The sequence below is a fragment of the Giraffa tippelskirchi genome, chromosome 4, assembly GCF_054371585.1.
Source record: "Giraffa tippelskirchi isolate mGirTip1 chromosome 4, T2T-mGirTip1v1.2.pri, whole genome shotgun sequence".
Classification (NCBI taxonomy): domain Eukaryota; kingdom Metazoa; phylum Chordata; class Mammalia; order Artiodactyla; family Giraffidae; genus Giraffa; species Giraffa tippelskirchi.
Window position 1 is genome coordinate 212,332,397 of NC_137278.1, and position 27,997 is coordinate 212,360,393.

Sequence of the window (27,997 nt, forward strand, 5' to 3'; positions counted from 1 at the left end):
CAGGGTTGCCTGAGGCCTGGGGGGGGGGGCAGAGAAGGCCCCAAACAAGGCCCTGACGATGCTGCCGTGCCCCCGCCAGCAGGCCCGGGTACTGGGGGGGAACCACGCGGAGGAGACTCAGGCACGCGGTGTCGTTAGCTCTTTATAGACTCTCATTCTAGAAGAGGGCGCCTGTGGCCGGCCGGCCGGGGCCAGCGCGCAGACGGGGCGGGAGGGGACTATTTACAGGCCCACCGCGAGGGCTGTACCGTGGCTGCTCCCGGCGGGCACTCAGCCAGGACTCCAAGGAGCGGGAGCTGGCGGGGCGGGGTGGGGGGGACTGTACACACGGGGGGTTGGGGAGAGGCCTCAATACTGTCGAGGGCGGGGGCTGTAAACATGGCCGGGGGGCCCTGCCCACCCCTAGTGGTCTGTAACTGGACGCAGAGCTGCGGGGCAGGGCCGCGCTCAGGCGTCTGACAGGCAGCTCTGGATCTGGTCCACCCACTGCTGGGCTGACGGCACATCCTGGGCGCAGAAGTTGTAAACACGGCGCGTCGTCTTCACCTGGGGACACAGGACGCTGACCCCACGGCCGTCCTGGGGGACAGCCCCCCGCCCCCGCCCCCACCCCAGCTCACGTCAAAGAAAGCCTTCTCATCCACGGTCTTGGGGGCACCCATGGTGGGCGTGCCCGGTGTCACAGCCTCCACCTCCGCCAGGTCGATGACGCCCTTGCACTCCGTGTCCACGCGGTGGTCGTAGTAGCGCAGCTGGGGGCAGCAGGAGTCAGGGCGTGGCACCCTCAACTCCTCCCCCCACCAGGGCCCCAAACACTCACCTGGTGCTTCGTCTTGTCCAGCACGAACCAGCGGGCCTTCCAGGGCTTCATGAAGGCCCCCTTCTTGTACAGGGTGCCCTCATAGGACCTGTGTTTGCAGCAGAACCGGCCAGACCACCCCTCAGGGCCCGGCAACGGTGCCCTCTCTCCACCTCCGCCAGACCCAGCAAGACAGAGGCACCCGCTCCCAAACCAACCCGAGCCCGGAGCCCTGGGTCCCCAGACAGACACTCGACAGGGTCCCACGCAGAGCAGGGCCCCGACGAGTGGCCACGTGGCCCCCAGGCCCAGAAGGGAGGATGCAGCCTGCCCTCAGTTACCCCGCAGTCCCTCCCCTCTCTGGCCGAGGTCACCAGCTCTGTTTCCCAAAGTCTAAGCCCACTGGCTTCTCCCAGCAATTCTCCCAGCAATGGTCAGCTTACACTGAGGCCACCGACAGGGCCTCCCCCACAAATCAGTCCACCTAAACAATCCCTGGAAGCCCCCCGAAAGCACCTGCCGCGCCCGTCTGGGAGCGGCCGCGGACCTGTTCTCACTCTCTGCCGTCTGGAACTGGCTATACAGGGTGCTGGTGCTGCGGCGGGCTGCCTGCCGCGAGCTGGACGCGGTGGAGCCGCTGCTCTGGTCGCTGTCCAGGCTGAGGCTCAGCGTGGAGCCCACGGGGCCCTCCTGCAGGTACACACCCAGCGAGCGGCGGTGGTGGGGCATGCTGGACACCAGCAGGGAGCTGGGGGTGCCCTGCGGGCAGGAGGGGGCCCGTGTCAGGGGGGCCTCCCCGCCTCCTGGCAGCAGGCCTCCCCAGCCCCCCACCCCCACGCAGCTCACACGTCCGTCGGGCCGGCCCTCGAGGCGCTGGGCCGCTTTCACCCGATCCCAGGCGTCCTTCCAGCGCTCGGGGGGTCGGCCCAGCTCCGTCTCCAGCCGCTGCATCTCCTGCGGGGGGAATCATGAACTAAAAGATTCTGCAGAAGGAAACACCCAGACTGCAACACGTAAAGATGAAAGGACAGAAACCACAGAAAGGAGACAGTGAAAAGATCCAACAAGTGTGTAACTGCCATCCTCGAGGAAGATATGCAAGGGGTGAGGGGCGGGACAAAATCAGTATTTGGAGAAAACGGCTAAAAAGAGACATCAAAAATGTAATCAAAACACTACAAACTCCAAACAGGATGAGCGAGCATACACACCCCAGGGCATTACAAGAAAACTTGTGAAAGAGAAAATTCCAAAACCAGCCAGAAAAAAAAAGACACGCTATCTTCAAAAGAGCACCAAGGCGCTGACTGGCACGCAGACATGTGGGGTTGTACCTCCAGCTGCGGCAGCCGCCGCCACGAGCGGTTACGGGGCTGGACGGCGCAGGGGCCGCCCCACGGCCTGAGGCCCGAGAGGGACACTTGGGACCCGAGGGGGCAGGGCAGAGGCGGAGGAGGGGGGAGCTAGTGCACGCGGGGCAGGGGGCAGCAGGAGCTCGACCCTCTCCCCACAGTCCCCCCCCCGCCCCCCGGCATCTCTGGCCCAGAGCAACTGTCACGTGTGTGGCAGGATCCCCCGAGGCCTGGCAGAGAGCAGCTACTCAAAAGCTGTGAGCTACATCCGGACACTGGAGGCCACACAATGCGGGGAGATGCAGAATCCATGGGGATACCTTGCTGATGACACCAGACCTTCTGCTGAAACCTGAAGACATCATGTCCTTGGAGCCTGGAGGAAAGGCTTCTCTACAGCTGCCTAACAAAGCGTAAGAACAACCCCTGAAAAGACCAAGCTGACCCACAAGGTCACTAACTGCCAGCAGGACTAAAACCCACGACCCCGAAGAAGACAAAGATCTTGATCCTCAACAACGTCCAGCTCACAACAATTCTTAGACAAGCAAGAAGGCAGGGAGAGAAGCAGCATCGTCAGAGGAAAGCGAAACAGACCCAGAAATGAACTAGATACTCAAGTAGCATACAAGAAGTTCAAAACAGTTGTAAGTACATTTAAAATTTCAAGATGAACATAACAGTTGAGAAGATGGAGAATCTCTAGAGAGAAAAAAACTAAAGAAAATGGAAACTCTAGAGCTGAAAATTCAAATATCTCAAATAGAAAATTCATTAAATAAGCTTCAGAGCATTTTAAACATAAGAAGGAAAAGAGCAGTGGACTTGAAAGCAGGGTAATGTAAACCGTACAGCATGATCTGCAGAGGGAAAAACAGCCTGAATGACCTGTGGGGCAAGGAAGTCCCAGAAGAAATGAGGGAGTAATTATACAGGAAAAACTTCTTAAAGAAATAATGGTCTAAAATCTAGTAAATTTGATTAAAACCACCATCCCACAACGTCTGAGACGCCTAAAGAGCTCTAAGCAGAACACACACACACACACAAAAGCCAATGCAAGGGCCAAACTGCAGATACTCGAGATGAAGAGCAGGGGCCTCCCTGGTGGCTCAGTGCTGAAAACACCGACTGCCAGTGCGGGAGACACAGGGCTGACCCCTGGTCCAGGAAGGCCCCACGCGCCCCAGAGCAAGTCAGCCCGTGCGCCACAGCTAGAGCCTGTCTGTGCTCCAGAGCTGTGCTCTGCCACGGGAAAGGCCACTGCAGTGAGAAGCCTGCACACCGCAACCAGAGAAAAGCATGCGCCACAATGAAGACCCAGGACAGCCAAAAGTAAATACATACAAACGAAGAGAAAACCTTCAAGGTGGTCGGGGAAAAAGGATGACGTCACACACAGTTTACAAGGGTAAGAAGGGGCGTCAGCACTCAGACACATCACCAGCCGAAGACACTGGAACGACGCCTTTAAACTGCCAGGGCTCAAAGCTGTCAACCTAGAATTCTGCATCCAAAGAAAACACCCTTTAAAAAAAGAAAGGCACAGAAAGAGCAGCTAAGGAAACAATACCACTTACCACTGCATCAGAAAGAATAAAATACCTCGGAATAAACCTGCCTAAGGAGGCAAAAGACCTGTACGCAGAAAACTTATCAGACACTGATGAAGGAACTGAAGATGACATACACAGATGGAAAGATGTCGAGTGTTCTTGGACTGGAGAATCAAGCCTGTTAACTCATTACTGACCGGGGAGGGGGGTTTTGCAGAAACTAACACCTGTGGCCAGTGATTTTTCTATTTTGGCCAAAAATTAACCTGGTGGTTAACATTTTGCAGGTTACGACATTCAGCAGTTACACATGACACAGCTGTAAAGTCTTCTAACTTTCGTGAAGTGTTTTCAACCTACTCTTCTGTGGGAGCAAAGGAGCATCCTCCAGTACCATGAGTGTCATTTTCACTTCCTGTTTCAGAATCAATCACTAAGGTTTTTTTGAAGGTTGTTTTTTGGCTTTTGTTGATCTAATATTCACATCGTCTGAACAGAACTATATTCTGAAGAAGTATCCTCTTCTGAGACATTAGTACATATATCACTTGGACAACCAAAGACAGTATCTGCATAAAATTCACTGAAAACTTCTTCACTCAAAATTTCACAAAGCATCCGTTTTGAAAATTCCACGTTTATAATATACACAAGGTTGGGACAAACGCCTAACAGGGCAGAATGCGGACGGCAGGACCTCCCGGCATCCGGGGGTCGGGAACTCACCTGCCAACGCAGAGGACACGGGCTCGATCCCTAGCCTGGGAAGATCCCACTTGCCGCAGCCACAGAGCCATAGCCACCTATGAAGCCTGTGTGCCTGAAGCCCCTGCTCCACAACAGGAGCCACCACAATGAGAAGCCTGCTCATGGCAAGGAAGGGCAGCCCCTCCTCGCTGCAGCAAACCAGTGCAGCCAAAAAATAAAACAAAAAATTAACAGAAGACCTAACTAGACATTTCTCCAAAGACGACACATATATAACCACTAGGCACATGAAGAGATGCTCAATATCACTATTACTAATTATTAGAAAAATGCAAATCAAAACTATAGTAAGGTACCACCTCACACCAGTCAGAAAGGCCATCACGAAAAAGTCTACAACTAATAAATGCTGGAGAGGGTGTGGAGAAAAGGGAGCCCAGCTCCACTGCTGGTGGGGATGCAAACCGGTGCAGGCACTGTGGAGAGCAGTATGGAGGGTCCTTAAAGAACTACCAACAGAGCTCCCACGTGATCCGACAATCCCACTCCAGGGCATGGATCCAGAAAAGACAAAACCTCTAATTAGAAAAGATACAGGCACCCCAATATTCACTTCAGCACTGTTTACAATAGCCGAGATGGGAACCACGTAAATGCCCATCAACAGACGAACAGATAAAGGTGTGGTCCGTGTACACAATGGAACACTACTCAGCCATAAAAAGCATGAAGTCGTGCCGCCTGCAGCAACACGGACGGACCTAGAGAGTATCAGACTAAGTGAAATCAAGTTAGAGAAAGAAAAAGACCATTTGGTATCACTTACATGTGGAATCTAAAAAAATTATATAAGTGAACTTGTTCACAAAACAGAAACAGACTCACAGACATAGAAAACAAGTATGGTTACCAAAGGGGGTGAGGGGAGGGACGAACTAGGAGTTTGGGATTAACATACACACTCCACTATGTATTAAGTAGACCATCGACTGCACAGCACAGAGAACCACATTCAGTGTCCTGTGAAAACCTACAATGGAAAAGGATCTACTATATATATACATACACATATATATATGCTTTCCTGGTGGCTCAGACAGTAAAGAATCTGCCTGTAATGTAGGAGCCCCAGGTTCAATCCCTGGGTCGGGGAAATCCCCTGGAGAAGGAAATGGCAACCCACTGCAGGATTCTTGCCTGGAGAATCCCATGGACAGAGGAGCCTGACAGGCTACAGCCCATGGGGTTACACAGAGTCAGACACGACTGAGCGACTGACACTTTCATATATAGGTACATCTAACTCACTCTACTATACACCCGAAACACAACACTGTAAATTGATTGTACTTCAAAAAAAAGAAATAGTGAAATTAAAAAAAATTAAAAATGCACAGTAAAGAGATTTTCAGGTGAAAAAAAAAGCTGGGGGAATTTATCACTAGTAGATTTGATTTACAAGAAACATTAAAAGTTCTTCAGGGTCTTCCCTGGTGGTCCAGTGGTTAAGAATCTGCCTTGCAGTGCAGGGGACACGCGTTCAATTCCTGCTCGGGGAACTAAGACCCCGTGTGCTGCAGAACCACTAAGCCCATGTGCCACGACTACTGAGCCCATGCAGTCAAATAAGTAAGATGCATAAATAAGTAGTAAAGAGATGAAAGTTCAGGCTGAAGAGAAAGGATACAATGACAGATCTACAACGAGAGACTGAAAAAGACTGGGCATGGCACATAGGTTATTCCCTTGTCTAATTTCCTCAAAACAAAGTTGGCCACTTAAACATAATCCACGCTGAGTGCTGACATCACAGGTGAAAGTAAAACGGGCGACGACGGCAAAACAACAGGAGTGGGCAGTTCCGTGGGGGGGGGTCGGGGGCGTGGGTACAATTCAATCCCAGGAGAGCTGTGACTGCAGTCACTGATGACCACTACAAGTAACACAAAGATACAGCTCAAAAGCCACATAATGCTGATCACATGGAGTAATAATGCACAACTATCAGGAAAAACAAGAAAAGCAAGAAGAGTAAAAAAAGGATAGCAAGCAGGAAGTCAGATTTCACATCAATGTGAAAGTGAAAGTGTTTAGTTGCTCAGCTGTGTCCAACTCTTTGCAATCCTCTGTCCATGGGATTCTCCAGACAACAATGGAGTGGGCAGCCATCTCCTTCCTCGGGATCTTCCGACTCAGGGATCAAACCTGGGTCTCCTGCACTGCAGGCAGATTCTTTACCCTCTGAGCCACCAGAAAAACCCATCACATCCATGATTAAGTAAAAATGCTTATGCCAGATTCACACTGTTGTATGCCAGAGCCTAATACAGCACTGTAAAGCAATTACCTTCCAATTAGATTTAAAAAAAAAATTTTTTAGAGAAAAATTTAGACGTAAAAAAATGAGTATAAATAGACCAAAAAGTCCAATGAAAGACAGAAATGTGTAAAAAGACCTGACCACGTGAGTACCGGGAACTCACCGTAACCGTTAAGAAGTGAAGCCACCACAGACAGTACACGCTGGTCTGGGACGCCAGCTCCAAGACCGCAAGGAGCGCGAAGGGGACAGGACAGCCTGCGCTCTGCGCCTGTGGGCCCCCTTCACCCACAGAGCCAGGACCCAGGCCCCCCAAACCCTGGGTGGCACGCTGCCGGTGCTCGTTGTCAAAACACATTGCAACCTGCTCCCCCCACAAGGAAGCAGAAGCTCAGGACGTGGAGATACCCCCGAAGCCACCCAGCCAAGGGCGGGGCGGGGAGGCTCCGCCCACCGCACAGCCCCCTCTATTCCAGGGCGCACCCGCCATGCCCGGCAGACAGAGGACAAGAGGGGCCTGAAAGTCAACCCCAAGCTTCTCTGAAGGGGCACCAGGCAGCTGGAACCCAGCAGAGCACCGTCCACACTGGGCTGTGCACACCCAGGAAGGAGAGGGGCAGGGGTCTACCGAGGACAGCGACAGGCTCTGCGAAAACCCCGCTCGCTCTTGGCGTGATTCCAAACCTTCCTGAGACTGGGGGGGTTCACCACAGCCTCGGTCACCGCTGCCTGCAGACACCAGTGGGGGCGGGGCGGCCACCAGACTGACGCACGGGGGCCCCCCACTCCCAGTCCCCGGGGCCGCACGCACCTCCAGGAGCCGGGAGATGGCGTCGGGCTGGGCTCGGGGGCGGCTGTCATAGCAGGGCCACACCACCCGGCGCCTGCTCTGGGGGGCACCTCCATCTGGCCGCTCTTCCTCCGGGGGCTCGGGGGGCCCCTGCGCCAGCTCCCAGTCGTAGGGGGGGCCCTCGGACAGCGTCTCCTCGGTGTAGAAGTCCCACACCTTCAGGTTGGACACGTTGCTGTAGGGCCGCAGGACCTGGGGGCGGGCCTGGCATGAGCACTGGGCGTGGAGGGGCCCGGCCACCTTGCCCGGGGCCCGGCTCACCTCCGCGTCCTCCGGTGCGTACATGTAGTTGTAGAACACAGGCGTCCGCTTGCTCAGCCGCTCCACGTACTCCCACACCGAGCGGCAGGCCTGCGGGGCCCGGCGCTCCCCCTTCTCCTCGTAAAGCAGCCCTGCGGGCACGAGGGGGGCAGCGCTGACCACGCCCCTCCCACAGGCCACGCCCCTCAACCTACAGGCCACACCCTCCACCAGCAGACCGCGCCCACCCCCGTGATCTCCCGGGCCGCCCCCACCACCTCCCGCACCCTCCCGCCCTGCCCCTGTACCCAGCTCAATGCGTTCATAGTCGGAGTCCAGCAAGAAGGTCCGGAAGCGGCGGGACGCGTGATGGTAGCCAAGGAACTTGAGGTAGAAAGGGCTGAACTCGAACTCCATGGGGAACTGCAGGTGGATCTGTGCGCAATCAGGGGTCAGCAGAGAGCGGTCAGCACGTACAGCCCCCAGCCACGGCCACCCACTCACCTGGTGTACACAGTCTAGGAACTGCAGAAAGACGGGAGTGAAGCCACTGCTCTGCCCAGCGAGGGTGTGGGCCCCGCGGTGGCTGAAGCGATGGCCGAAGGACAGCCACTCCTTCTCCACCAGCAGACGGAAGCCCTCCAGGGTGCGGTAGAAGGGATCTGAGAGCAGCTGCACCAGGGACACCACCTGCCAGCAGCACCGAGGGTCAGCAGGGTGTGGGGACCCCCCCCACCGCACCTGAGTGATGTCCCCGCCCCCTCACACATGAGTGGTGATGTCCCTGCCCCCAAGCACCTGAGTGGTGATGTCCCAGCCGTCCTCCAGGCTCACCAGGACGGAGGAGCCCGAGTCCAGGAGCTCAACCACCAGCACCGACACCTGCAGCAGCTTGTGGATCTGCCGGGACCCACAGCCCTCAGCACCGCCCAGGGCCCCACAGCCCTCAGCACCACCCACGCACGGCCCAAGACCCACAGCCCTCAGCACCGCCCAGGGCCCCACACCCCTCAGCACCGCCCAGGGCCCCACACCCCTCAGCACCACCCACGCACGGCCCAAGACCCACAGCCCTCAGCACCGCCCAGGGCCCAGGACCCACACCCCTCAGCACCGCCCAGGGCCCAGGACCCACACCCCTCAGCACCGCCCAGGGCCCAGGACCCACACCCCTCAGCACCGCCCAGGGCCCAGGACCCACACCCCTCAGCACCGCCCAGGGACCCACACCCCTCAGCACCGCCCAGGGACCCAGGCCTAAGACCTCAGCACCCAACCAGGTCCCCAGGACCCACACATCCACAGAAGAGGCGGTCATGCAGGCCCACACCAGGGGATAGCCTGTGATGTGGTGAGACTGGACAGGCCCAAAGTGCACAGGGGTGCGTCCCTCCTCCCGCCCACCTGTCAGCACCTTCTGGGCCTGAAGAAGTGGCCCTCCCTGACATGCCCAGTCCCACCAGGACAGAGCAGAAGGCCAGGTGGCCGGGCCCTGGCCTCCACCCCTGCCCACCTCCCACCACTGGGAAACAGCCATCACCTCCTCCCAAAGCCAATGAGCAAGCCCAGACCCCACCCACTTGTGGCTCTAAATAATGGGGGAGGGGGGGTACCAAGCACCCAGGTGGACACTGGACAGTCCCTCCCTGTGGCTTCTGCACCCCCATCCCGGTGCCATCCCCCACAGCAGGGTCAGGGCAGGGGAGAGACCTGGATGAGCCACTCTGAGTCTTCCAGTGAGCGCAGGAAGGAGGCTGGACCGGGCTCGGTGGCAGGACAGCCAGGGACACAGGCCTTTAGCAGCTTCTTGAAGCTCGCCTTCACCTGCCGCGCCTCGAACACCTCAATGGGCACCAGCTCCCACTGCTGCAGGGGGTCTGGCCGCACACCCTGGAGGAGGCCAACGGTGGTGAGGCGGGCCCAGACCTCACATCCCACCTGGCCCTGGGACCCCATCCCAGTCACCTTTAGCTGGGCTTTGTCGCCAATGATATACAGGGCTGCACGCTGGGGCCGCAGAAAGCCTGGGTCAGGAGGGGCCCCGTTGGCCTGGGGGGGGCCCACGCCTGCTAGCCGGGAGCCCACGTCAGTGCTGAGCCCACCGCTGCGCCCGCTGGCCCGGACGCTGCCCCATTTACCTGCAGAGAAACCAGGTAAGCACCAGACCAGGGCTGGGGCACCACTTACCTAGGGCTGAGCTCCCAGGAAGGGCAAGGGCGGGACTCGGGGCATCAGGCTGTTAGTGCCCAGGGCTGTGGGGAGGGCTGGGTCACACCAGTCTGTCACATGGGGCCGTTAGTGCCAGATGTGGGGACGTTAGTGCCCATGACCACTCAGTCCCATGGGGACCATCGGTGCCAGGTGTGGGGGAGCCGGCCTGAGTGGCCAGTACGGTACCTCGGGGCGCAGTCCGTCTGGAGGCCGAGGCCGCCATGGGGTTGGACAGCGTGGTGACCCTGGCTCTGGGGCTGGGCACTGGGGGTACAGCAGAGAGAAAGCTCAGGCCTGGCCCCAGGCCTGGGGGAGTGCCCACCAGGGGGCAAACTACGGCCCAAGGAGACTGTATGCAGGGCTGAGTTGCCCCAAACCCCCAGGGGGTCCCCGGGAGACAGAGACAGGGAGGATCAGTACCAAGGCCCTCTGAGCCCCCAGGGCAAACCAGAGAACAGAGGAGCTGATAGTAGGTAGAGAGGGCAGGGGACAGGCAGGACCCTGGGCCTCCTCTGCACCCTCAGCCCATGGACGCTGCTCGGGCGGATCATGGCACGTGGCCACCCAGCACTTCCTGCCAGGCACACAGCAGCAGGAGGCGACCACGAAGTGCGGCCCAGAGAGGAGGCGGCCCCCAGCCTGGAACCTCCAAGGCTCGTTCAATCCAGGACACAGGCAGGCTCGAGGCTTGTGGGCTGGACGTGCAGGGAGCCGGCAGGACGAGGCTCTGCACTGGTCTCTGGGTTCCAGAGCCGGCACCAAACCCCGCCCCTGGTTCTCGCCTCTGAGTGGGGGTGCAGGGAAGCCAGCACCGAGCCCCGCCCCTCCTCTGAGTAGGGTGCAGGCCACTGGAGGTGAGTGTGAAGGCAGCCTACCACGCTGCAGGCAGAAGCACCATCACCCACAGCAAGGACACTGTGCCCTCAGGACAGAGTCTGAACTGGAACCCTGTGTGGCTGAGGTAAGCCGAGCCCCTGTACACCCCAGGCGATGAGGGGGATGGCCCATGCCCAGAATTTGGGGGACACCAAGCAGCAGCACCACAAACACCATTAGGAAAAACAGGCAGTGGGGGACGAGAAGTCCTGTGGAGAGGGTGCTCGCTGCCTGCAGGGCCCGCCCAGAGTCTCTGGAGGGGACAAAAGGCAAGACAGCGCGACCATAAAACACACTGAAGGATGGAAAACTAAAATCTATTCAAACTAGAAAGCGACATTCCCGGCAAAGAAACAAGACGGGTAAGGTACGTGCCCCTTCAGAAGGGTGGACGCCAAAGCTGGTCCTCCCTAGGGCGGCATCCCCGTTAACCACCACGAGGACAGTGGGACTGCCCATTTCCACAGCCGACAGGGGTCCTGTGCCTCAGGGTGAGGGCAACTGACCACAGGGAGGGCTGCAAACGTGGGTGGTGAGCTCACAGGACTCAAAAGTGGGAGGCGGGAAGAATCAAGGAAGATGCCTGGGCTTCTGGAAGGCTGGGCCCACAGGTGGTGCCACCAGCCCCCGAGCCCACTTGAGGACCCTAGCGCATCTGGCAGCTAGAGCCACAGCAGAGGGAAGCGCAGACGAGTCTGGAGGGAAGGAGGGAGTCAGGAAGGCCTGAGTGACAAGTGACCCCTGGTGTGATGCCTGCACCAGCCAGGGTGAGGGGGGCGTCTCACAGAGAAGCGACCCCCGTGTGACGTCTGCCGACTGCACACACAACCGCCAGGACAGGTGTGCGCAGGTCCTAGGTGGACACTGTCACCACATCTGCAGAGGGACAGGCAGAGGTTGGCCCAGGCCAGCATCTGGGCCACAGTCAGGCCCAGGGTGGGCGGCTTCCCAGACCTCGTGCCTCCAGCAGGCAGATGAGACCTCCAAGCACAGACTGAGAGGCCTCTGACCACCAAGCCCCAAGCACAGAGGAGCAACAGGGGTTACACGGCAGCTGGAGGAGGCCCAGTGGGCCAAGAGAACGAACCAGAAGGGGCCAGAGCATCAGTGACATTCCAGGAGGGGAGCTGGCGGGGGAGGCCATCACAGGGCCTCGCCGAGGGGGATGGGGCTCAGGATGGGGCTGGGGGAGGGTAAGCGTGATGCTGAGGTGACTGCCTCAGAGCGAGGCCCCCAGGCGAGGCTGCTCCTTCCAGCACACACCCTTCCCCTGCCTGCAGGCCCTGGGCCCCTCCCGAGTGTCTGTCTAGAATCCTCCCCCAGTGCCAGGCACTCACGCGGCTCACCACCCCCAAAAGCGTTCCCATCTGTCACCCCAGGACACCAGACCATCCCCCATGCAGAGCATCACATGCTCCTCTGCAGCACTGAGCGCCTCCCCAGTCACCCAGCACCTGCAACCTGAGGGCGAGGGGCAGGGCCTGGCATGGCCCCTGGGTGCACGCCCTGGGCCTGCCACCTCCTCCGCAAACCCGCAGGGCCTCAGGACACTTACCTGGTCCCACTAACCAGACACTGCCCCCTTGCTGGCCTGCCCTCCATAAATACTGCCACTGCCCCCAAGTCCTCCCATCCAAGCACACTCACCATGGCTGCCCATGTGGGCAGAAGAGAAGCCGCTGAGCGTGTTGCGACCGGAGGCATCGGAGTAACGCGGCATGGAGCTGACCACGGCCTGCAGGTACTTCTCCTGTTCCAGGCTGCTGGAGTCGGCCTGGGACTGGCCTGAGGTGGGGTGGGTGGCGGGGGCAGGCGGAAGTGTGGGCGTGGCCCTGGGCGCTGGGTGGGGGGGCCCTGGGAGGGGGGGAGGCGGTGGTGGGGGCGGGGCCCTGGGGCGGGGCCACAGCGGGAGCAGGGCGCCTACCTGGAGAAGGCGCGTTCTGGGCCTTGAAGAGGCCGACGACACCCTTGCCGTGCAGGCCTCCAGAGCGCAGCAGCACGGCCTTGGAGCGCCCACTGCGCCAGCAGACCACTGGGAAGCGGTTCTGGCGGTAGCAGCGGGAGACGCGCTGCAGAGCGTTGTCCTGGACACTCTGGGGCACGATCAGCAGCCCGGGGTAGCTGCAAGGAGGCGGCGGCGGGTGAGGACGGCGGCAAAGCCACGTGGACCCGCAGCCAGCACCCCGGGGCGGCGCCAAGGCTCACCTGCGGCAGAGGGCGTACATGCGGTTCACCGGGGAGACCCGGAAGGGCTCGGACTTGGCCCGGCTCAGGCTGCTGCTCAGCGTGCCCAGCCCCAGGCGCTGGTAGTCCCTGCAGCACGCGCGCTCCACCAGGCTGCTCATGGTCATGCGGTCCGAGGGCTTCAGGGCCGAGGACGGGGTCAGCGTGCTGGGCTCCAGCTCCTCCGACACTGGGGCAGACCAGGCACGTGGGGGTCGTCACTCACAGACCGCCCAGGTCCCCTACCCTCCACGTGAAGGTCTTCACCCAGACCACCCAGGGCTCCCCCACCCCCACCAGAGATCTCGTCCTCCTGGTCCTCGGGGGACGGCTGGCCCCGGTGCTCCCAGCCGGGGGGGTTGTACTTCTTCCGAGTGACATACTGCCGCCCGATAGTCTTCTTGGCGTTCTTCATCAGGTTCCTGGACAGGGTCCTGGGGGGTGGGGGAGCACAGTCACAGAGGTAAGATGAACAAGCGGACACACACAGTGTCCCGGCCTTTGGGCCCAGTTCCCTACCTGAAGGAAGGTCCCTTGTCCTTGGTGGCACGGGGAGGCCGGCCGGGGGTGTGGGCGGAACCCAGGGTGAGTGCGAACGTGCCTCTGATGTCTGGTGGGTACCGCAGCTTATGCAGCTGCTTGCGGAAGAGCTCAGCGCTGTCAGACCCCACCTCCTCATCAAAGGCCATCTTCAGCAGCTGTGTCAGACGGGAGGGCCTCAGAGGCTGGACGGTCCGTGGGCCTGAGCCCTGGCCATAGAGGCAGACAGGCCTCCGGGACACCCCACGCTGCATCACTGGAACACGAGTGTTTCTAACAGGGTGGATGGGTGAGGGCCCTATGGCCAGACGGGCCCCAGGGAAGGTGGCTAGGTCTACCGCAGGACCGTGAAGGTCAGTCTCGCCTCTCCATCCAGAGACGGACACCCCTGAGGGAGCACGCCAAGGACATAGGGCTAACAGAGGGCCCGCTCCCCAAACCGCACACGGCTAGAGACTGGTGACCCGGTCTCTGCGTGCCATCCCCTCCGCACGGGTTCAGTCAGGACGTGCTCACGCAGCATACTCCAGACACGGACCCTAGGCTCCAGCCTCACACACGAGACGGAGAGCCCCGAAGACCAGCACGTGGCACGGGCAGAGGACCTGAGCTAAGGCACAGCGGCCCGCAGGTCAAGTCAGGGTCACAAAGGGCTCAATGCCGGCTTAACTTCCTGCCTGTGAGAACAAGATGAGGGGCCCTGAGACCCCCGCCCACCTGGAAGGTGCAGGAGCGCAGCTGCAGCCCATCCTGCAGGAGCTGGTCCATAGGGGTCTGGACGCTGATGCGCTTCTCCTTGGTCAGTGCAGCCACCGGGAAGGAGCGGACCACCACCTGTTCCCCCACTGGGAGCAGGCCGAGCGCACCGTGAGAGGGAGGGGAGGGGTCACAGCGCCTCAGGGGACCAGGGCACCAGCGCCGGGGGCAGCCGGGGCGGGGCAGACAACTGCCCGCTCCACAGACCCCGCACCCCTGAGAGGGGGAGCGGGAGGGGCAGAGACAGGGAGGAGCAGGGAGGCGGGGGGGGGGCGCGCAGAGGACCCAAGGCTCACCCAGGGGGTCGGTGGGCATCCCCGTGAAGATGACGCGGTACGTGGTGAGGAAGACGGCGCCCTCGGCCGGCAGCAGTGCAGGGCCGCCCCCGGGGCCTCCTGCGCCTTCCTCTCGCCCGTCGGGCAACAGGTAGACTCGAAGGCCGTCCAGCACACACTCCTCTCCAGGCAGCAGGCGCGGCCGAAGCAGTTTGGGCTGTTTGGGAACAGGAGCAGTGCCTCAGGACATGGCCGGGTGCTGGGCCCGGCCCCCGCGGCGCCCCCTCACCTTCTGGATGGGGGGCAGCCTCTTGCTCTCTCTGTGCACAGCCTCCAGGGTCTCGATGTGCATCTGGACGATGTCTGGGGGAGAGCAGCTCTCACGCCCTGGCCTGGGCCCACCCACCCAAGGGGAGTGTTTCCAGGGCCAGACCCCATACCTGGCACCATGACATGCAGCCCCTTGAGGTGGTCGCTGGTGACCCCACTCTCTGTGCAGACCTTGTCCACAAAGCGGTTGATGAAGCGGACCACAGCCCCGGCCACGTCACAGGTCTCTGCGTCCTCGAAGCCACTCTCCGTGTCATAGCTCTCCGCCACGCTGCCTGCCATGCTGGCCAGGGAGGGGCACAGTGGGCACCGGCCCTGCCCTGAGGCCTAGCTCACCCGATCCCGCCCCGGGCCAGGCCCCACCTGTTGGTGACGAGGCTGTTGCTGGCGCTCTCGAGCTCGCCCAGCCCCGCGCGCTCCCGAAGCAGGCGGCTCTTGCTGCTGTCCAGGGGCAGGAGCAGGTAGCTCATGCGGTTGGCATAGTGGATGGCCTGGCTGAAGACGGTGCTCTCCTCTTTCTGCACCAGCTCCTGCTGCTTCTCTCGGCTCAGCGTGGGCCACAGGCGCCTCTGCTCAGATGCCACGTCCAGGGCAGAGCGCTGGTCCTCCTGCACGGGCGCCTCCCCTACCTGCCACAGGGCCACAGGTGAGCAAGAGCCAGGCCCACCCCATCCCCTGGCCCAGGGAGCCCCCACACACCGAGAAGGGGTCTCGGTCCTCGGCAGGGTCCAGGTAGAGGGCCCGGATGTGGGTCTGCACGTCCCCGTAGAACATGGCCTCCCAGAACTGTGGCGTGCTCCACACCACGTGCTCCTGCACGCAGCTGTATGCAAACTGCGTCACCCCTGGGCTCAGCTTCTGCAGAGGCCAAGTGGGAGTCAGCGGGGGCAGCCGGAGTGGGCGGGGGAAGACCCTGGCCGCCGCAGCACTCACCCGGCAGAAGGCAGTGACCAGGGGCAGCAGAGCAGCTGCGATGCCGTGCTCATCCAGGGAGGTGCAGTCCTGCAGCAGGCCAGGGGTGTCGGAACGCTGCCCAGCGCGCCCCCACCGGCACTGCCGCCAAGAGCAGCACCTCCTGCCATCCCTGAACTGTCTGCACCAGTTCCCAGGGCTGCTCGGAGGAGGAGGGCAGACCTCTGCACGTGGGCTCTCCTAGGCCACCCTCGGCGGCAGACCAGGGCCTCCCAGTTGTCGCACTGCCAGAAGAGGCACCCTCACGGGCTGGCTGGGCAGCCCCGCCCGCCCCCATCCTCGCCAGCAGAGCGTGAGGCCGGCCTCACCTGCAGGCAGCAGTTCATCATGCGGACCACGAAGTCGAACTGCTGGTGGTCCAGGACGGCCCGGTTCTGCTGCACGTGCAGGTGCAGCTCCTGGGCAAGGCAGCGGCGGGCCGCACGCCCCTTCAGGGCCCTCAGCACAGCGGGCAGCAGCTGGGGACAGGGAACCGCAGCAGTGAGGGCTCCAGCCTGTGCAGACCCCGGCCGTGCCCTAAGGGCCTGGAGGCAGGCACAGGGAAGGCCGGCCCAGGGGTGGGGGCCGGAGCGCAGGTGCTCCCCTCAGAGGAGGCTGGAAGCCATTCAGGTCTGGTCTGTACCAGACTTGGCGCTTCACTGCCCGAGAGAGACTGACCCTCCAGTGTAGCCAGCCCTCCCCACACGAGGCTCACGACACAGCCAGCGTGCCGAGGCGCTGAGTGAGGTGGGCCGGTGGCCGGCCAAGCCCTAGTGCCCAGCACACACGTGCCAGCGGCCACCTCGGCACCGGGGCGGCAGAAGGGCCACACTCGGACTTGTGTGACCACCACTCTCTCTGAAACAGTCAGGAACCCAGTGAGGGGCTGGGGCCAGCACTAGGCGCTTCACAGACAGCCACACAGCCAGACACACGGGAGACCTGCAGGGTCAGTGGGCATCACAGGGAGGAATGCTAAGTGACCTCCACTTTCTATAAATTAAAAAAAACCAAACAGAAAATAACACAGATGCGTGTAGGTTTACACTACTTTCTGTGACAGAGAGAGAAAAAACACTAAAACCCTTAGAATGTTGTGAGACCTAAACGCTGAAGGAAATCCCCCTGCAGGCCGCGTCCAGGTGCTCTGAGGTGGAGTGAGGTGGCGTCCACCTGCCCTTCTCGCTGGCCTGGCTCCTGCCAGCGGCCTACAGGGGAAGAGGGCCAGGGCTCCTCTGGGAGCCGCCGCCCCAGCCCAGAGCAGCCACACAGAGCGCCCGGCGCCCCCTCACCTTCTTGGCCTCCAGCATCTTCCCCTCAAACACATAGGAGATGCAGTTCCGGACCACCTCCAGCCGGCGCGCGCTGTTGCCATGCAGCCCACCACTCCGCTCCACGATGGCCGCTGGGGAGCAGACAACACACTCACCTCTGACCTCACACCCACTCTCAGCCACACGCGCACTCCCCTTCCCGGCTACGCACTCATGGGCGGCCCCGAGGGCACAGTGGTCCTCTTCTCAGCCTTCACAGCTGGGGGCGCGCCCTGCATCTTAGCCGCAGCCTGATCCACGATCCACTGCACCATGCCCTCGTCCAGCCGGGGGAAGGGCCGGGGCGCCCGCCGCAGGTGGCTGGCCTCGCCTGGCCGCTGCACCTTGTGCATAGCCACAGCAGGGTACGGGTTCTCCTGAGGGAACACAGGCAAGGTGGGCGCGCGGCCCGGCCGGGGCGGCAGGACGGCCTCTCCAGACCAGCCCGCGTCACCAGCCTTACGTTCTTGTAGAGTTGCTCGGCCAGCTCCTTGACATGACGCAGAACTCGCTGGGGGTGGTTCTCATCTGCCCGCATCCGAGCGACTTCATGGGCCACCAGCTGGGGGCGGAGCAGAGTCAGGAGGGGTGGCTGAGGCAGGACAGGGGTGGTGGGGGCTCCGCCCAGCTGGGGTAGGGGTGCACCTCATCAAACAGGTCCGTAGGGCGGTAGGGGACCCCGCGCTCTGACACGAAGCCTGCAAAGGCCATGCCCTCCAGCACCTTCATCAGGAAATCATCCTCCACCAGCCCGCGCTGGCCCAGGAAAGCTGCCTGGGGTGCACAAAGAAGTCAGCCCTCGGGCACCCCTCTCTGCCCACCCGCGCCCCGCCCGGCGCCCACCTTATGGAAGCGGATGACGGGTTCCGGGTGGATGCGGACCATGTGCAGACACCAGCGGTAGCCTTGCAGGAGCTGAGCAAAGAGCCGCAGGAAGACGGCGCGCAGCTCCTTGTCCTGGGCACATGCGCAGGTGAATGCCAGCCTCCGCCCTCCTGCCCACCCCCCCACACACACACGCCACGGTGCCTCCTCCAGGACTCAGTGCTGACGCCCACCCCTGTGCAGGCCCCTCCGAGGTGCACCCTAGAGGGGCGCTTGGCACCAGGTGGCTGAGGGCCCCCCAGAGCTGCAGTGACGCCCACCTGCATCTTCAGGGAGGAAATGGACGTCGTAGGTGGAGGGAAGGCAAGATCAGCCAGCTCCAGCTCTGGATCCAGGACCTGTGGAGGCAGCAAGGACCAGGGTCGGCTGCACACGAGCCCCAGGCCCGGGCCCCTCTGCCCACCACGTGACCGTGCCGCAGCCTGCCCCTGGCTCCTCTGCCCACCAAGCGACCCCACCGTGGCCCCCGCGGCCCCCATCCCGCCTCACCATGCTCAGGATGCTGTGTGTCTGGCTCTGCAGTGGCTCAGGCAGGGGTGGAATGTGCACACACTCGGGAACAGTCACCGTCCCACCATCTAGATCAGCAACAATCACGTCCAGCTATGCAGCAAAGGGAGTGAGAGGTCAGGGACCAAGGGCCGCTCGGCAGGGCCTGGGGTCAGCCCGTCCCGGAGCACCGAGGCAGGCCCCGAGCAGGCCTCACCAGCTCCTGGGCCTCTGCCTGGAAGGCGGCGTTGACTCCGATGATGAAGGGCGTGGGTGTGCTGAGCACCTCCAGGAGCTGTGCCGGCAGGATGGGCACGTAGGTGAAGCTGCAACAGGCTGGGGCTCAGTGCGGCTGCCCCGCGAGAGCTGGGGCGGGCGGAGGGGCCGGGGGCGGCGCTAAGGGAGGCACCTGTATCTGAGCGGGAACAGCAGCGCCAGGAGTCCCCGGCAGGCGTCAGAGAGCCGCTGGTAGCTCCGGGACAGGAAGAGCACCTTGTGCTCGGTGAGCGCCGCACAGAACAGAGACAGCACGTTGGTGATGCCTGAGGGGAGACGGGCTTAGGGGCCTGGTGCGCTGCAGTGCAGCCTCAGCGTCGGCCCACCAGCCGGGCGGGTGGAGGCAGCGCGGTGCCAGGGGGTTGGGGGGGCTCGCGGGGGGGCCAGGCTCACCCAGCTGGCGAAACAGCAGGGCCACGCTGCAGCGACTGATGGGCAGCGAGTCGGTGAGCGGGGTCTGAATGACCTGCCGGTCCCCGGCACCCAAAGTGATGGTTCTCTGCAGAGAGAGGGGCCAGGGCTCAGCTGCTCCGACCAGACCTGCATCAGCCCTGGGCTCCACAGCCTCAGGAGGGCCTGGGGGGCAGACAGACCCCCAGGTGGGACTGGCAGGGATGGGCAGGGGCAAAGGCCAAGCCCGGCTTCTGTCAGCCCAAGCAGAGCTCCAGAAAAAACTTTGGGCCTCTGACCTGGGGTGAGGACGGGGCCTAAGCAGGCAGAAGAAACAAAGAATCCATACCACTCCATCCTCACCAGAGTCCAGCTGCACAGGACAGACAGGCAGAGAGACACGGTTAGACACGCCCACACGGGGGGCACAGACAAGCCGACGCCGACAACCAGAGACAGGCACGCCCCAGGGGCGCGCGGGCAGAGGACACACAGGTGCAGGCGGAGAGCCAGGCGTGAGCCGGACACGAGGCAGGCAGGGCCACGGGAAGCGGCGGCTGCCAGCGGCACTGAGACAGGAGGGCGTCAAGGCCGGGGTGCTCCACCAGACGGGACCCCGAGGGCCTCCAGGCCCCACCCCGTGGCCTCGGACACGATGAGGGCCTGAGGCTGCAGGTGACGGCCACAGCCCCCAACCCACCTGCGAGCCCCCGGCCAGGGGGATGACGCACGTCAGCAGGTTCCCAACCACGTTCTCCAGGCCCACGTTCAGACCCTCTACATGGATGGTGTAGATGAGACCGAGGCTGTTCTGCAAGGATCACAGGCTGGGGATGACAGTCCAGCCAGCGAGAGCACCCCACGGCCGACCTGGGGAGCCAGCTGCCCGTCTCACCCTGAACACCTCCACGTGGTCCAGTCGTGACACCAACACCAGCGTCTTTGGGGCAAACAGCTGGCCGGGCGTGGGAGGTGACAGTGCCCCTGGGCCCCCCTCATCGGCCTCCTCGTCCCGCTCGGCCACGTCCCGGGCGCACGGCCCTTCCTGCAGACAGAAGCTATCTGCCAGGGTCCAGGCGCGGCCCCGAGCCTGAGGGGGGGGCCGGGGGTCCAGGTGATGCAGACGGGCCTGGCCCGCAGGAAACCGCAGCCTCCGCAGGGTAGGGGCACCAGGACCAGACAGACAGGGAGAGACACGCGTGGCGGGGGAGGCATCTGTAGCCAGAGGCTGGCCCGGCGGGCTGACCTGCGTGGGCTCCACAGGCTCCCAGAAGGTCAGACAGGCGCAGTAGTGCCGCTCGGAGTTGATGTCAGTGAGGACAGCGACGAAGAAAGTGGGCGGGTTCCGCTCAGGACACAGCTGCCACCCACTGGGCTGGCAGAACTGAGAGGGAGGGCCGGCCAGCGGTCAGCTCCCGCTGCCCCCAGACCTCGAGGGGCCGCAGAGCCAGGGCCTGCAGGCTGGGCCCCAGCACCAGGGGGCACCGGGCTCTGCGACCCAGGTGCCTTGCCTGCTGGAGCTCAGCACCCCGCCCACAAGAGGAGGTAGGAGCCTCCAGGCGCACCATGGGGGCGAGGACCCTGGGATGCTGGACTGGCCCCCCATCGTGAGGGAGGGAGAGCGTGAGGGATGTGCCGTGAGCTTCCCGCCCCCGGCAGCCGGCACCCCCCGCGGCCCTCCAGGGCAGCGACGTCTCCCTGTACCCAGCAGGGCCGGGCACCACGGAGGGCCCGCAGCATCTCTCCCGCCGCCTCGGCACCCCCAGCCCTCAGCTCCAGGCCCCGGGGCGCCCCACTCACCAGCTCGATGCCCTGGGGGAACGGGTTGTCCTCCCAGTCCTTCTCTGGGAAGCGCTGCAGGATCTGGCCCTGGCCTTCCCCACTCCCTGAGGACAAGAGGGGGTCAGGGCACTTCCCGAGCCCCACACCTCCATGCGACAGGAGCCTCGAGGGTCCAAGCGGAGACATCTCACCCACCTGCCCTCATCTGGCACCAGACCAGCCCCAGCTCCTAGACCTATGGTTTCCCGAAAGACGATCGCGTGAGGAGACGCTGCCAGGCGGCCACGGAGCCCAGGGCCACCGGGGGGCATGGAGAGGAGCCCGGCTGTAGGTCGGGGGCCCCAAGAGCACACAGGCCTCCGCACAGAGTAGAAAACAAGCTAATGGCCACCAGGGGGAAGGGTGGATGGATAAACTGAGAGACTGGGACTGACGCACACAGCACTCCACAGACATGGAGAGCTGACCGGGGACCCCCGCAGGGCGCGGGAAACTACTCAACACTCTGAAACGACCTTCACGGGAATGGAACCCATAAAACCACGTGTGTTACTTGCTCAGTCGTGTCCGACTCTTTGCGACCCCATGGACTGTAGCCCACCAGGCTCCTCTGTCCATGGGATTCTCCAGGCAAGAATACTGGAGTGGGTGGCCTTTCCCTTCTCCAGGGGATCTTCCCAACCCAGGGATTGAACCAGGGTCTCTTGTACTGCAGGCGGATTCTTTACTGTCTGAGTCACAGTGGATGTATATATAGTTAATCCATTTTCCTCCACAGCAGAAACTTAACACAACATTATATATTAACTATAATCGTATAAAAAATTTTTTTAAAGACCTGGAAATTTTAAGAAGTAAAACTATGAGAGACTCAAAAAAAGAAAAAAAAAAAGAGCGCAGGCGCCCCAGCCCAGGGGATGGCAGCGAGGGGCGCTCAACCTGCCCACCCTCAGTCCCTCGCCCCAGGTCCCGCCCCCCACGCCGGCTCCCCCAGAGCCCCCCAGCACCCCCAATGCATCAAGCCAGCTCCAGCAAGGGGAGAGCTGTTTCCGAGCCCCGGCCAGCCCCTAGCTCAGGCCCTCGGCCCTGCCTCCCCTCCCCCGCCAGCCCGACAAAGGTCTCACACCGGTGTCAGTGCCAGGGAAGGACTACCTGGGCCTACGGCCCCAGACTGCTGCATGCTCCTGCTGCCTCAGAGGCAGACAGGACCAGCAAAGGCCCCAGAAGAAGACCAGAGAGGGGTTGACAGGAAGGCTTTCCTGAGCCCTGAAGCTGGTGGGCACAGCTCTGCCCCCTGCCCACGCAGACCACCACACACACCCACCATGCATACACCATGCAGCTGTGTGCAGCCCTGGGCCCCCTGGACGGGGGAAGGGCATGTCCCTGCACCCCAGCCTCTCAGCTCCCACGTGCTCCCCAGAGACCCCCTCCATGCCCAAGGCACTGTTCCCAGTCCAGCCCACATGGGCAGGGCCAGCTGGAGACCCCTCCCTCCTGCCCACCCTCCATGGAGCCAAATCTGGAGGTGTGATGCCGGCCCAGTCAGGGAACCACTTCCCTCACCAAACTCGTGGAGGATGAACAGGGGTCTCTGTTCCTCAAGTGCCTGCCAGCAAGGCAGCAGCTCAAGCAGGAGAGACAAAAATCCCTCCACCCTCACGTCCCATACTGGAGCGGGTCCGCCCTCCGCTCGCCCTCCGCTCAGGCCAGCCTCGACTGACTGCCGACTAACTGCCGCCCAAGCCAAGGAGCAGGAGCAGAGGGAGGGCTGGAAAGCCAAAGCATGCAGCCTCTGCGGACCAGCGAGACCGTCCCACGTCCAGCCACTCTGAACCTGAACTGTGCCAAGGCAGGAGCCTCAGACAGAGCTGGGGCCTGGGTGCAGGCCTGCACCCAAGGGCGCTGGCAAGCAGAGGGCAGGGGAGCTGGGCTGCAGTCTCGGGCCCACCACCCTCCAGGAAGAAGGCCAGCAGCAGGTAGGTGGCTGCCAGCTGGGGGAGGGGGAAGGGCTGTGACTCTGACTCACAAAACCTCAGCTTCCTGCTGCCCTCTCCCTCCCCCCACTGACACCAAATGAGGTGGCAGACCAGACAGGGTGGGGAGGACAGGTGTCTGCTGGTGCCACACCCACCTACACACACACACCCCGGGCCCCTCCAGGCCCACCCCGGGGCCACCCTCAACAAGCCCAGGCTCCTCCCCATTCACGCCCCCAAAGCCAGCTTGTGTGCAGCCCCAAACCACCATCTGGGCGCAGCCCTGGCTGGCACCCAGGGCTCACCCAGTTCTTGCCACGAGGCAGCAGGCGTAGGGAGGAGGGGGCGGTGCGCGGGTGAGGACGGCAGCCTCTGCCCCCGCACCCTCCCAGAGCCAAGGCAGGCAGCCTGCAGAGGGCTGCTCCCCACGGCCTCCCCCCGCCTCCCTCCCCCTGTCCCGGGGAGGCCGGCAGAGGAACCAGCCACCGGCCCCCCATGACCCATCCATCGTGCGGAGCATCAACTACCAAAGCAGGCTCTGCCTCCAAAGAGCAGGCTTTCCTGGACCTGGACCTGGAGCCCTCCCCTCTACCGACAGAGGTGAGGGGGCAGCAGGGGGCTGGGGCGCCAGGTGGGGTGCTGAGCAGACCCCCGCCAGCTCCTCCTCTGAGCCAGGACAGCCCCAAACCCGGTCCTCAGATCTCAGCCCAAAGAGCATCACCTCCTCAAGCCAGCTCTCCAAACCCTGCCCAAGCATGGGGGCTGCGGTGGGACCCCGGGAACCTCCCACCCTCTACCACTGCCTTCTGGGGTTCCTGGGGCACCTGTCGGCCAGACAGGCGCTCCAGCAGCAGGAGGCTATATCCTGCGCCCAGCGCTGCACCTGTGCCCGCGCAGCCCTCAGGCCAACCAGCCTCTAGCTGCTCCTCCCACGCCCATCCCCTCCCACCCCACAGGCAGACAGGCTCCTGGGGGGCATGCGGACAGCTTCCGGAGCCCCGCTCACAGCAGGGCCATGGACCTGTCCTGACCCCCTCCCTCTTCTCCGAGACCCCAGCCCCTACCTCCGCTCTGTGCCAACAAGGGCCCGGCTGCAACCAGGCTGCGGGCTTGGGTTCTGGGGGTAGGGGGGGTCTCTGCCCCATCGCCCAGCACTCCCACCAACCCCAGCTTCTGAGGCCACGGAAGGGGCCTCCAGCAGCTGAGTTCCTCCCCATCAGAGCTGCCCCATCTCGGGTGGACAGGAGGGAGGACCCCACCTCCACAGTGACAGGACTAACCCAGCCAGCATGGCAGGGCGTCACAGGGCGGGCCTCTGGGGGACTGGAGAAAGGGCACAGAGGCCCCCTGAGACGCAGACATCTCAAGAGCCTCCTCCTGCAGCCACTCTCCGCACAGTCAACTCCGCGGGGGGGGCACAGAGAGGGCGTCTGTCATCCCCAGCAACGCTGCCACCAGTGCCAGGCTCCGACGCCCGGGCCAGCCCAGGCCAGCAAGTGCTGGGGACAGAGGCGGCCACCCCCCCAACTCAGCGCTCACGCCCGGAGACCAGCCCGGCCGTGGAAAGGACAGCACCCTCCTGCTGCTTCACCCCCCCAGACCTCAACACAGGGCCTCCCACCCCCCCAGCGCACCCCCCCGCGGCCAGAGCGCAGGACTCTGCAGAGGGGCTGTAGCCTCTCCAATCTCCTGGTCAGACCAGCCTGGCTCTGACCCAAGGCCTTGGACCCTTTGGGCTCCCAGCCCCAACCAGCCCAAACACCAAACAGCTCCGACCTGCTCCAGAGGGGAGCAGGGCCATGGGTGGGGAGAGGTGACCGGCTCAGCACAGTAAGGAGTGAGGCCAGGGCTGGAGAGCCCTCTCCTCAGACAAGCGGGGAGCAGCCCAGCTCCAGGAGGGCCCCACCCCTCCTCCTGGCAGGTACGCACCAGCCATCCGATCAAGCCCAAAGTGTCTCCGGCTCCTAAAAACACACCCCGGCATCCGGCACACTGTCACATCAGCTGACCTCTGCGAGGGACCACCCTGGCCAGGAAATGGGCATGGGAGGGGCTCTCTGGCCCCCGTGACGTTCCCAGAGCTGGGCCAGGGTGCTAAACCCAGATCCTCAGTGAGGAGCGCCCCCAACTCATCAGGGGAGGAGCCTGCAGCCTCTGAGATGAATGGAAGGGTCCCACCCAAGCCCCTCCCTGCCCTCCTACCTAGAGCCTTCTGCCAGGTAGTCCCACAAAACCAGGATGCTCCCTCAGGCAAGGAAGATGTCCAGATGCCAGCCAGGGACAAGACATCCACCACGCCGACCCTCCCCACTAAGCCCGAAGGCCCTGTGACCCTGGCCTCAAGTCCTAGGCCTGCCAGCAGGCAGGGGTCCTCTACCTCCAGCAAAGGCGCCCACTGCCACGAGTGTCCACACATGTGGAGCTCAGCATTAAGAAGACACCCCTCACTTCCTGGACCTTCCTGTGTGAACGTGTCATGTGTGCATGCCCATCTCGTGTTCACGGCAGCCGGTGGGGAGGCCTCTATGACTCATCCCGTCACCAGAAGAGGAGACTGAGGCGCAGAGGCCGAAAGACTGGCCCGAGGTCACAGAGGCATCAAGAGGCAAGGCAGGAGCCTCAGGCCGTGCTCCTCTGCTCCAGACTTCCCCACCGCCCGCTCTCCTTCAGCCCCACAGCCAGGATTCCCGCCTGTGGGCTTGTTCCTCACAGGATGGACCAGTCCTGCCAAGGAAGGCCCTGAGGCTAGGTGGCCGGCCAGCAGCTGACCAGCTCCAATCCTAGAAGGTAGTGGTTAGGGGGTTCCACGGCCCCCCAGCCCTACTGCAGGGGACATCTTGAGACTCACTCCCTCCTGTCACTCAGCGTGACAGGCACTGTGGCACCAGCCTTCTCCCCTGTCCTACTCAGAGGCCACCTACCCCGCGGGTGCCCACCGCCCGCATGGCTTCAGTCAGCTTGTCGTGGAGCCCATTGAGGCCGCCTCTCCTCTCCCTGACGTTCACTCCAGCTGCTGCCACCATTAGCATGCCTCCCCCGGCTTCTGCCTCCTCAGGCCTCCCCTACACGGCCCATGGCGTCCTCAGCCCCCAAGCCCACACTGCTTATGCAGTCCTGGGGCCCTCATGCTGGGGCTGCACCTCAGCCAGCCCGGCTGCCCCAGACCCTGGGCACCCCCTGCTGCAGGTGGCATGGCCTTCTCGCTGCCCCACCCCACGTGTCCTGGAGAAGACGGCTCTCCCGCTGGGCCTGTACAGCACTGACAGCCTGCCGCGTGCAGGCTGCAGGGTGAGGAGAACTGGTCCTGGCCCAGAAGAACACCCTCCCTGAAGGGAGAGACGTGCTCAGGACCGAGGGTGTCGGGCGGACAAGACAGGTAGAGGAGTGAGCGCTGTGCAGAAGGGCACTGAGGAGGGTGAGGGGCCCAGCAGGTGTAGGCTCGGCCAGGAGCGAGGCAAGGAGGGGAGACGGTCTGGGTTCTGGATGTTGACAGCGGCAGCCAGGCGTCAAGAAGCAGGGTAGAGTGCGGGTCTTGACCCCACCTTCAGACTCAAGGCTCAGCCCTAACCTGACACACAGCCATCCCCACCAACCCCAAAGCCACGCCTGCCCTCCTGTAGTTGGGGTCTGAGCCCACAGCGAGGCTCTGGGTTAGCTTGGGTGCAAATCCCACTCCCTCTGTAGTGGCTCAGACCAGGCACTCAACCTCTCTGGCCCGGCTGCAGCGTACAGACGGGGGCAACGACTGGGAGCCCTCGGCGGGCTGCTGGAGGAAGAGACGCGCTCCCGTACACAAAGGGCAACGCGGGGCCTGGCGCACCTAGCGCACCCCCCAACGCGCACTCCCCAGCGCCGACGTCTCCACGGGCCGCTGCTGATGGCATCGGCAGGCTTTTTCCTACCCCCTGGGCTGAAGGGCTCTCAGACGCAGGTGGTGACCCGAGACACGGACCCCCCGGCCAGGCACCAGTCACCAGGCCGAGCTCCCACCAGGGGCTTGGCGGGCAGGTATGAGCTGGGCAGGCCCTCTGCCAGGAACACTCTTCTCTCTTCTCCCCACGGTTCCTCCCGAAGTCCTCCGAATTCCGGCTCAAACGCCGTCTCTTCAAGAAGCAGTCCCATAGCCCCAAACCTGTCTGCACGCCCCCCAGCCTCCCGGGCCTGAGACACGACACAGGGGCCACAGGCTCCAGGCCAGCGGCCCCGCGAGTGGGAGAGGGGCTTGCAGCTGACTGAGCGGCTCGTGTCCCTGGAGGCAGAGCCGCCCGGCCGTCGGCCCCGCGGAGGGAGCCCGTCCCACCCAGCTGGGAGGCGCAGGCCGAGCCGCCCGGGGCCCTCCCGCCTCCCGGCGACGCCGAGGCGCGGCCGGGCCGCTTCTGCCCTGACGGCGGCCGGCGAGCTCGGCCCGCCCCGTCACGCCGCGCGGCCCACGTCGGGGAGGCCGGCCCCCGTGACCCCCGACCCCGGGCGGCGGGCCCCGCGCAGCGAGTGCCCGGCGGGCCCGAGGCCGCCCCGTCGCCCCTTCCCGGCCCCCGGCCCTCAGCCCGCGGCCGCGCGCCGGCACTCACCGCGCGGGTGCGGCCCGAACGCCACCAGCACGAAGTAGTCCGCGAGCCGCGCCATGGCGAGGGGCGCGGGCGGGCTCCGCGGCTCGGGCACGCGAGGGCGGCGCGCTCATGGCCCGGCCCCGGCCCCGGCCCGCGCGCCCCGGACGCCCCGGGGTTGGTCCGCGGCGGCCGCCAGGTTTCGCGCCGCCATCTTCCCAGCCCGCCGGCCCGCCCGGGCGCGCCGTGCGCCTGCGCGCCCTCGCCCCCCGGCCCGGTGGGCGGGGCCCGGAGCGGCGCGTCCTCATTGGGCCGCGCTTCTGGGGGCGGGGCTCCGCGTCTCCCCGCCCCC

At 63.2% G+C, this 27,997-nt stretch overlaps 1 protein-coding gene across 4 annotated transcripts; it reads right to left on the reverse strand.

Annotated features, from left to right (window-relative positions):
* Nucleotides 1-129: 129 nt before the first annotated feature.
* SBF1 (SET binding factor 1) lies at nucleotides 130-27,882 on the reverse strand. 4 transcript variants are annotated; one of them, XM_081591023.1, is made up of 41 exons: nucleotides 27,670-27,882; nucleotides 21,141-21,226; nucleotides 20,587-20,724; nucleotides 20,236-20,385; nucleotides 20,041-20,151; nucleotides 19,344-19,449; nucleotides 19,084-19,216; nucleotides 18,892-19,000; nucleotides 18,675-18,788; nucleotides 18,446-18,523; nucleotides 18,144-18,257; nucleotides 17,946-18,074; nucleotides 17,764-17,862; nucleotides 17,473-17,677; nucleotides 17,280-17,392; nucleotides 16,317-16,466; nucleotides 15,970-16,038; nucleotides 15,736-15,894; nucleotides 15,400-15,665; nucleotides 15,147-15,319; nucleotides 14,996-15,069; nucleotides 14,728-14,923; nucleotides 14,393-14,520; nucleotides 13,655-13,833; nucleotides 13,433-13,569; nucleotides 13,118-13,325; nucleotides 12,837-13,033; nucleotides 12,560-12,697; nucleotides 10,223-10,300; nucleotides 9,791-9,963; nucleotides 9,536-9,715; nucleotides 8,624-8,725; nucleotides 8,330-8,515; nucleotides 8,134-8,260; nucleotides 7,847-7,977; nucleotides 7,547-7,741; nucleotides 1,646-1,753; nucleotides 1,347-1,558; nucleotides 821-908; nucleotides 621-752; nucleotides 130-546 (listed from the first exon to the last, which is right to left on the reverse strand). In XM_081591023.1, the coding sequence occupies exons 1-41, from the start codon at nucleotides 27,722-27,724 to the stop codon at nucleotides 448-450; spliced, it is 5,625 nt and encodes a 1,874-aa protein (XP_081447149.1). In that variant the 5' UTR covers nucleotides 27,725-27,882; the 3' UTR covers nucleotides 130-447. The 4 variants fall into 4 exon arrangements, with proteins under 4 accessions (XP_081447149.1, XP_081447148.1, XP_081447151.1 ...); XM_081591022.1 differs by having other exon boundaries at nucleotides 7,547-7,777; XM_081591025.1 differs by lacking the exon at nucleotides 10,223-10,300.
* Nucleotides 27,883-27,997: the final 115 nt, after the last annotated feature.